Source organism: Amblyomma maculatum, chromosome 6 (assembly GCF_055883805.1).
Source record: "Amblyomma maculatum isolate TAMU_Amacu chromosome 6, ASM5588380v1, whole genome shotgun sequence".
Classification (NCBI taxonomy): domain Eukaryota; kingdom Metazoa; phylum Arthropoda; class Arachnida; order Ixodida; family Ixodidae; genus Amblyomma; species Amblyomma maculatum.
In genome coordinates, this window is record NC_139349.1 from 61,588,513 (window position 1) to 61,598,811 (window position 10,299).

At 42.6% G+C, this 10,299-nt stretch overlaps 1 protein-coding gene and 1 long non-coding RNA gene across 7 annotated transcripts in view; one reads left to right on the forward strand and one right to left on the reverse strand.

Moving 5' to 3' along the window:
- The window catches only part of LOC146185852 (uncharacterized), a 377,146-nt gene that overhangs the window by 343,187 nt on the left and 23,660 nt on the right, over window positions 1-10,299 (reverse strand). The window lies entirely within an intron of this gene.
- LOC146185856 (facilitated trehalose transporter Tret1-like) overlaps window positions 9,989-10,299 on the forward strand; it is a 13,580-nt gene continuing 13,269 nt past the window's right edge. Inside the window, exon 1 of one of the 2 annotated variants that reach the window (XM_084606777.1) lies at window positions 9,989-10,129. In XM_084606777.1, coding sequence (XP_084462903.1) covers window positions 10,123-10,129 — 7 coding nt within the window. In that variant the 5' untranslated portion in view covers window positions 9,989-10,122. The remainder of the gene's footprint in view (window positions 10,130-10,299) is intronic. The other variant, XM_084606776.1, reaches the window with a different exon arrangement.

Consider the following 10,299-nt stretch of genomic DNA (forward strand, 5'->3'; position numbering starts at 1 on the left):
ACCATTCAGCTATACTTGGTAGATGCAGATTCCTTCAGTGTGAGATTGTTAGGAACCCCTTCTTAAGCCCGCGGACAGATTTCAAGAAAAAACGAAGATTCCAAAATAAAAATAAAAGCACTCAACTAACGTTCCTCATCGTCTTACTTTGAGTTACTCCTCATTTACTCCCCCTTTTCCCCTCCCCTTTTCATCTTGATGTAATTTTATAAACTGTCCCACTCTCCTCCCGCGATACGTCAGTGGGGCGGAGAATGCCTTCTCCTAACAATTCGCTCTAAACTGTATAGACATGCATTTCATAAACGCGAGCTTGTACATGTATCAAAATTAACCCCTGTCAGCAGTATAACCCTCCATGCACTTCTCAAAGAACTTCATGCTATTGTGCACCATACGCTGTATTATTCAACATCGCCACATTTTTCTTCCCTTCTGTTCTAGTACCTCCTTTGTACGATTTTACCTTGCGTTGTCTTCGTTTCCTTTAACTATGGGATATTTGATTTCTCCTTCCGATGGCATCTATTTCAGCATCTCCGCGCCTGACCACTGTATCGTTTATCATCGAAAAGCGTTTAACTGCGATAAAAGTAATTATTATAGCGCCTCCTTTTTCCCCACAAATATTTACAAAGAAACATAAATCTCTTTTTCTATCTCAGTCTTATTCATCAGCGTAGCGTATAATAAATCCGGGAGCCGCTGTTCCAAGGCACTTCAGCCTACATTATTAGGAAATCGTCATAACTTTCTCGTAGCCGACCTTCCATATTTATCACATAATAGGTCATTTGTGACATCCCACTCGGCTAGCTATTCGTCCCTTTCCATGTTGATTTAACTTGAATATGTATGGGTAAATTTTATTTTCCAGTACAATTATCCCATAGCCGATGCTTCTAGGCTTGAGCCAATTCTATAATGTGTTCAGTATGTTTCGTTTATGATGCTGATGTACCTTTTGTCCAGAAGCACTAAATGCGGACACCCGTTCTTTTCCCTGCATAAATACATAAGCCGATAGCATTGAAATCTCCTTGTAATCGGGCGTTGGTAAGAGCCATCGTGCCTGGCGTACCTGAAAGCGACTTGTTCAGGTGATAGTCGGTTTTCAGACAGTACACTGGAAGGAGCTCAGTGTGCCATATATTACAGAAGACAGCTCTTAAATATGTATTGATATCACTGTTTACATGGGCAACATGAGTGTAGCCTATACCTTGCGTGTCGCCTATACGAGGCCACTGCGTCCAGGATCAAACCTTAGCCGCCCGCCTCAGTAGCTGAGTTCCTTAACTATTGATCCACCACGGCGGCTTATGTGACTTGCCAGCCCTCCATCCTCGTGGCGAGCCCATCTGTATTCGGTCCACCTGAAAGACTAGCTAGCTTGGCAGAACCGTGTGCATGGCATATCAAACGCTTAATTTGTGCTCTTTAGTAAAAAGTCGCTTTCTCTCAGCAACATTCAAAAGGCAACAAAGACACGCCATCATCTCAAATCAGTGTCAGTGTGGCATCACGTGTTGTATGTGAAGACATCTACCTAAAGCACGAAAAGACTACTAAAGCTAAGTAGTAAAGTAAGCTAAGCATGTTAGAACATTGGTCAGCGAAAAGTGCTTGACGGAAGCATCCGACAGGTAATAACTGGCAAGCCTGTTTTGGCGTGTCTTAGTTGACTGCCCGGTTGCACACACGGCAGGACCGCTTTGACGCCTGTGCGCTCAATTGTTTCCGCTGCCTTCTTCTGCTTGCGATCTTCGGTTCGATCACATTGTGCCGAGTCGGTCCGGTAAATTCAAGCAACGATGACACCAGCGTTAATCCAAATATACTTGTAGACATTTTATGTAAGCGACGAAACACTCAAACACAAAAAAATTATGAAACAGAAAGAATGAGAGATGAGGACGTTGTACACACCTGCGAGCGCGAATTAAGGCACATCCGAGGGATACCAACAACTTGTCTTCCAACGCAACAAAGAATGCATCAAAAATGACACACCGCGATCCAAAGGCACAAAATCTTGAAACGTTATCAAAGAGTTAAGTTACACGGTATCTTTATGATCACTTGGATTCCTCCTTGTGCTTCGCTACACATTGCTACACGTTGCTAATGCCGCGGTAACTGCAAGCTAAACTGTTAGAATGACAAATTGCCATTTGAGTATGCTCGAATATGAACTGGTTTTTAGACGACAATTAATTAATTGGGGTGTCTCTTCCTCCAGCTTTATTTTTTTTTTTTTACAGGAAACACCTAACTGGACGTGATTGCAGCGACGATCTGCTTTGCTCTTTTTCTTGAACATGCACGTATCTCGTGCGGCAGCAGTATAGCTTCTCTGAGGGCCCCACTTGCGCATGCGGCCTCTCCTGCGTGTCGCCCGGGTTTTCGAGCGCTACACTCATGAGTAACCAGCCCTCCCGATCAGATTTCCTTTAGGGTCTGCGTTCATACGCATGCGCTTTCCTTTAAAATAGGGTGGACACTTAAGCTGCGCAACGCGTCTACTGTTAAGGCAAAGCTCAAGTGTGCTCATTTCATTTCCATAAATTTCACTCCGGATTCGAATCAAAGACCCTTCGGTCGCCAGCCAGGGAGACTCGGTCTTAAGAGCAATCTTGTACAGCCATGCACAAGCGAGGATTTATGTGTAGATTGGGCGATCTTTCACGTAAAATCGGATCTTATAAGTTAATAATAATAATTGCATAATTATAAAAGTTAATTACTGAAGTAACAATTAAAAGAGTAGCAAAGTGAGTGTGTTCGTATTTATATACTCTTTGCTTGACGTGGCACGACGGAACATGTAGGTGGCGGCCACAGAAAAGCCCCCGACCTGGTGCATGAAGCGAGCCCAAAGAGATGTCGCACAAGCAGGGCAGATTTCTCAGTGTTGAACCTTATTCCTAGTGGAACTCTCACAATGTGACTGGCGTTCTACGTTTTCATGTGGCTTCCGGAGTGTAAACAGTACGTTTTCTTTGCACTGCTCAGTGCGTAAGCACGCCATACCATAGGCCGCTAGTGCGGACTACACTTAACGTGAAGCTTATGTTACCTCATAATATTTTGTTTAGCTATATTCTCTTACGTCTACGCCTCTGAACCCGTTTCACTCGCCAAAGCAGCCAATCAGCTGCATTGAGGCGGCTGCGCCTCCGCTGCAGTCGCTCTACCTCAATGCATTCTGTATATTGAAGCGCGCGAATGCTACCCTGAATAGCAAAACTAAAGCTGAAACATATTTCGCACTGAAATGAAAACGACGAATAGGGGGGATTTAGCAGTGAACAGCGCCGGTATCTGTGCCACTCAGCACTGCAGTCATTAATAAACCCCACTTTCTGGTTCCTTCCTCAACTATGGTGCCTCGACAACCAAACAATATACTAATTCACCCGACTGCATTCTAAGTTCATGTTTACTTTCTGTTATGCTAGAGTCCGCCTGTATTTTCCTAGAACAAATTTGACGGCCCTGCTCTAGATATTTTCTAATTTTCTCATAAGCTCAGCTGTGTGAGGTCCCATCCAACACATCCATACTAAAGAATTGATCGAACATTACTAAAATACAGCTGGGGTTTTAAGTTACTTGACAGATGAGTGAAATACTTATCAAACAAACCCAAAACTGGTGTAATCGTGTTCCTAATACAGTTAATTAGCCTGTCACATCGTAAAGAAGATGTAAAAAGACGCCTAGATATTTAAATTCCTTACTTGTGCTTCACGTAATAATATCAATTCTACGTACCCTACGGATGGCTAGTGCATGTTTATGTAAGGTAGCGTGAACACTTTTGCATGTCCCAACGCGTACACCAAACTGCAAAGTGTCTAAATGCTGTGGCAAGACTTGAGTATCAGAATGGCCACTTATTGCTATGTAAATAACATAACCCAACCCAGAACCTTGAGGTACTCCCGAAGTTCCTGGTGTGTTTCAAGAAAAACAACAGCCTGTCGCCGTAATGACAAATACTCGGTAGTCGGCCTAATTATTTTAGAGCCCATCTTATAAGCTTTGAATATGGTAAGGAGGAGCCTGCATGTACACGACTACAGCAAATGATTTGCGGAAACCTAAGAAAATGCAACGGACAGGCCGCCATAGGAGACTGAACCTGGCAACGTTTAACGCTAGAATCCTACCTATGTGAACCTAGCTTAGCAGTGCTGTTAGAGGAACTAGAGGGTATGCAATGGGATGTAATAGGCCTTAGTGAGGTTAAGAGGTAGAATGAAGCATGTACTGTACTGAAGGACGAGCATGTACTGTGTTATCGAGGTTCACCGGAGGGTCGAGAACTAGGAGTAGGTTTCCTTGTCAATAAGTATATAGCTTGTAATATAGATGAATTCTATAGCATTAATGAGAGGGTGGCAGGCCTCGTAATTAAGCTTAATAAGCAGAATAAACTGAAGGTTGTACAGACCTACCCACCTACATGTAGTCACAAGGAACAGGCAATTGAAAGCTGCTACGAAGATGTAGAATTGGCAATGCGGAAAGGAAAGACGTAGTATACTGTACTAATGGGCGACTTCAATGCTAAGGTAGGAAAAAAGCAGGCAGGAGACCAGGCAGTAAGTGACTATGGCATTGATTACTAGTTGAGCTTGCAGATCGCAATAACTTGAGTATCATGAACACCTTCTTCAGCAAACGGAAGAACCGGAAGTGGAGAAGGAAAAGTCCTAACTGGGAGACTAAAAATGAAATTGACTTCATAATTGTTCTAACCCCTCCATTATGCAGGATGTAGAAGTAATCGCGAAAGGGCGATGCAGTGACGACAGGATGGTAAAGTCTCGAATTAGCCTAAATCTGAAGCGGGAACAAAACAGATTAGTAACAAAGAAATCCACCAGCGAATTAGTGGGGAGGGCGAGTTGTAGGAGCAGCAGGGAGGAACTGCTAGTTGAGTTTGCAGATCGCAATAACTTGAGTATCATGAACACCTTCTTCAGCAAACGAAAGAACCGGAAGTGGACACGGAAAAGTCCTAACGGGGAGACTGAAAATGAAATTGACTTCATAATGTGTTCTAACCTCTCCATTATGAAGGATGTAGAGGTAATCGCGAAAGGACGATGCAGTGGTCATGGTAAGTTCTCGAATTAGTCTAAATCTGAAGCGGGAACAAAACAGATTAGTAACAAAGAAATCCATCAACGAATTAATGGGGGGGGGGGGGGGGGGCGAGGGCAGAAGAGTTCAAGATCTCGCTACAGCATAGCTATTCAGTCCTAACCGAGGGTGACAACATTAGCTTAGAACCAGTGAACAATAATTTCAGAGATATCATTACTGAGTGCGCTGTAGAAGTAGGCGGTAGGGAAATTAGAGCGGATACCGGTAAGCTATTTAAGGAGGCGAAAGATTTGATTAAGAAACGCCAAAGTATGAAAGCTTCGAATCCAACAGACCAGATTGAATTGCAGAGATATCAAAGCTAATCAATAAGCGCAAAGTGGCCGATATAAGAAAGTATAAGATGGAGAACATTGAGCGTACTGTAAAGAACAGGTGAGTCTTAAAGCGATGAAGAAGAAAGTGGGCATAGGCAAAGATCAGAGGTACGCGCTAAGGGTCAAGGCGGGCAATGTCATCACGAATATGGACAAGATAGTCAAAGTAGCCGAGCCAAAAAAAGTCAGGACACTAATAAGAATGGTTATAAGGAATTAAAAGTTTCTTCTTTATTCTTTCTTAACGAAGTTAAAAAAGAATTAGAAACTATGAAAAGGGGGAAAGCAGCTGGAAAGGATCAGGTAACTATAGATTTGTTGAAGGACAGGGGGATATCATGCTATAGGAACTGGCCACCCTGTATACACAGTGCCTGGTGTCATACGCAGTGCCTGATGGAGGGTGATTTTTGTTTCTTACCTGCCGATATCCCGCGGAACCTCGCGGCCACATCTTAAGGACAGATCTCTCGGGAAGGTGTCCGCCACACGTGATTGTCAATATGAGCCAAGTAAGGCTTTCGCCTTAAAACTTTCTTCTGAATATCTTGTCCATGCCCCGTCTGTTCCATGTTTCGGCGGCACTCTATTCAGTTAGTGGCCTTGACTACATCTGCGTGCATCCCTTTACCAATCACGAGCTCTGTTCTTACAGATTGCGTTAAAACAGCTAACTCAACATGAGAAGGCGGGATCATTGTAGAACATGCAGCACAAGGTGTGCTGGAGATTCACTTAGGAAAAGCAAATTCATAACAAATGCAATGCTCATTTGATAAAGTAGTCGCTGCCGGCATCACTAGTAGGTGCAAATGAATAGAAGGTGGTAAATAAAGGAAAACAAACTACGAAAAATCTACGAAATGATGGCGGCGGTATCACTAAAAGTAGATGTCTTTTTTGAAACCCGCTCCAAGTTACCCGGCTTTCGCCTCTGGTCCCCGCATTAAGATTATCGCAAAAAAATCTATTTGCGCATTGATTGAGTTGTTACATTGCACAGAAATGCTTGCTACTATTTTGTTCAGTGTGACGACAACAGTTTAAGAAAGCGATCCCGCTGTCTAAAACTTCACGGCCCTCTCATCTATCGACGTCAAAGTGTAGAATCTGTGCACACTATAAAGCACAATGCCAAGCTAACTTTAGATATTTATATTTCTTGAGAAACATAGCAGCACTATACACACTAAAGAAAAATGTAAATATAAAAAGCGGAACTTGTACTGTGAAAGAATGCCTTTCTGGTGATAGCTTGACACATGAGTTATGCCTTGGAATGAGAGCTATGCTTGGCATGAAAATAATTTTTGCAATTTGTGAGAAAATTCCACACAATTTCAGAGTGAAGACCCACGGCCATGACCTTTGAAGAAAGAAAAAAAAAACTAGATACAAAAAGCTTGGATTTTTTTTTTTCTATTTTAGCGCAGAGAAAAACTTTCATAGCAACGAACAATGGTATCATGAAACTATCACTGAGGCCCTCAACTAGTAGCTACTTTTCTCTATTCATAATTACTTTCGACAACTAGTCAATAAAATGGTTCCAGTATGACATTTACAGATATTATTAAGGACGCAAATCTCCGTGAGCTCTTTATATTGGGAAACAAGGGACAATAATTATACTGACAACGGATTCTGTCTCGAAGCCGTATATAAACACTCACTTCTGTTTGCTAGCAGGCCTGCCTGCCTTTCGCTCGGTTCAACAAGGCGGAATAAGAATTCAGAAAATGTTTTTCTTCCGCGTGTTCGGAACTTTTACAATGGCCGGCAGAAGAAAGTTGAATTATGTCGCATCAGTTTTCTGTTAAATACATTAGAATGAGATTGGCAGGAAACGTGAGTTCCCTTGCAAACTATGTTTAAATATTTAGTGCCTCCCTGGTACCCAAAGCAACTGTAACGCTTCATGTTCAGCCACTGAAGTGGCCAGTGCGACGATGGCATACGCAACAGATGTCCCTGTTGCGAGTCGCTAACTGATGCTTAAATTTCTAGTGTCTTGCTGGTTGCCATAGCAACTCCAACGCCACTTACTGAACCTCAGAAGCGGTGATTGGGATGACGGCCTGCACAACAGATACCCCTGTGGCAAATCTCTTCTGCATTACCGCCTATGCCACGCCTTTTGATCACATATTAGACACCTGACAGCAACTGCCCCTCCCCCCTTCCCCATTTTTTTATCAGAATTTTTACGCAACCGTTCATCACGCAGCGCTCCTTTCAGTGTCATAGCATATCGCTTCTAAGCTGGCATGCATAGTTTATTCTCATTTGAATAAGGATTTGAATCGACCACATACGTACCTCCAATTGTATGCCGCTCAATAAGGACGTTTAAAGGTGTTTCACACACTACGCCTGTTTATCGTTGCTATGTTAGAAAGCAGTACCAGGTATGAAAGACTAAAAACTCTTTACCTCATTATCAATAATTATCTAAAAATTAATAAATCAGACTACTTTGAGATCAAAACTAATGAGACATCTAGGCATCGTCATAGTAGGTTCATTCCATTGCCGGCTATAAAAAATAATTGCTTCAAGTTTAGCTATTTCCCGCGAACTTGTAAGGACTGGAACTCTCTTCCAGATTCTGTTGTTCGATCATCATCATTATCTGAATTTGTACGCCATTTAGAAAATTTCATCTATGGCACTACCACAGGGTGATGAGGTTCTATTGCTGTTGTGTAGGATGGCTGTTGTTCCGATTCCTGTGTAATTCATTTTTGTTTTGTTTGTGTGTGCATTCAGAGACAATTTTTGATTGACTATTGATTTTCATCGTGTTCTATATTGCTCATTTTTCGTTTTGTATTTTCCACTCCTGTCACAGCCCCTTATGGTAGCTGACAGTATTAATAAATGAAATGAATGAAATGAAATAAAGTGGTAAGCGTGTGATAGGCTTATGAAATTGGTCTTCTGGCGAGCAAGATGATTAGGAAGAACTATAGGACTGAAAAGCGGGCGAATAGATGGTTCCGCGGTTGACGAATGGCTTCAAATCAGTTCAGTTCAGTTCAGTCGTTCAGTCGTGTCCGACTCTTCGTAACCCTGTGGACCCTAACCCTTCTGCCATACCATGCCTACCCCTTCTCCGGCGACCCTCAACCTTTCCCAACATCAAATCTTTCTCCAGCGACTCCTCTCTTCTCATCAGATGACCAAAGTAGCTGAGCTTTAACTTTAGAATTTGACCCTCCAATGAGCAGTCAGGGTTAATGGTCGACAATACCGACTGATTTGATCTTCTGGCAGTCCAAGGAACTCTCAAGAGTCTCCTCCAGCATCGCAATTCAAACGCGTCAATTCTTCGGCGATCAGCCTTCTTGACAGTCCAAGTCTCGCACACACATCTATCGACACCATTACCGCGCCACAAGAAAGAGGACAAATGTGGAAGTGAAAGAAGAAAGGGAGAAGGAGGCACCGCAGTGGGTGGCTACGAATTAATTTTGACCACTTGGAAATATTTACCGTACACAGACATCACACAACAAACGGACGATTTTATGTTTCATCGCCATTGAAATGCTGTTACCGCGGTCAGGTTCAAACCCGGGGGCTCCAGTTTAGTAGACCAAGATCCTAACCACAGAGCCACCACGGTGAATTTTGAGGCAGCAAAATATAAGTTTATTGTAGCATATTTCTAAGTTCGCTATTTATCTCCCGCGTCTTTTGGGTACTGTAATTCTTATATAGCGTATCAACATATAGTACTCAGAAGAGATATGAACAATTACGTTTTCCATGTGAGCACAGCATCGCTCAAACGCATTTCACGACAAACTTTTTCAAACAAAACTTACCTTATTATCAGCAAGCGATGAAGAAGGCATGTTGCGAAATCATGAAGAATGCTCTCTTCCCGGGCAAAACAACTAAATATTTCAGCATTGCTTCATTACGTGGTAATAGAAGACGTACAATTTTGACGCTGATATTTTTGTACCTGCTCGTGTATGTCGGCGTGCTTGGGCTCAGAAACCTGATCAAAATTAACACGCTTCCCTCGTTTTAATTACACTACAATATTTTAATGACACTAATTTGTTTCTTCAACAATCCAACCATCAATAAAGGAAATGCTTGAACATGAAAACTTTACTGAAACTTGTCAAGAAACAACAACTCGTTAAGCTTTGCGCTGTATATTGATAGGTATATCATACCAATGATTATTAACAGACTGCGCAGTCTCAAGGTAGATCACTATTTGGCACTTCTCCGCGTGCCTGCCTATCTTCGCTCTTAGTGGCGCCATCATGTTCTTACCGGCTCGGGATTCCACTATTCATTTTGGTCCAAGTGAGCTCAGTTTCACTTTTGACATGAGTAATCGGCTGCGGATAGAAGACAACAAGTAATACAGGAGTACAGCTTGCCACTCCGTCACTCTGACGTTAAAAACAAATTCAGCATGAGGAGTGTTTTTTTTTTCTTTTCGTTATTTTTTCTTTCTTTGTGATTTCAGTATCTTGCTGGATGCGCTGCGCCGCGAAGAGAAGCACATGTGCGCGTCAAAGCTTGCGAGTAGCGGCTGTGGAAACGCTGCCATAACATTCAAAACCAGCAATTCTCCAGCTTCGGCAGCACAAGAGCTGGAATGACAGGTAAGCTATTTAATTCGATATCTCAAACTGGCAAAAGTGAGCGAAGTTTTGCCGTTATATTACCCGCCGAAGTGCCAAAACACAGCTGCCTAGTGGCTGTTCAACTTAAGCCAGTTATGCATATCCGACAATACTCCCATTGAAATGAGGTGCCACAGGAGCCGGCTGCC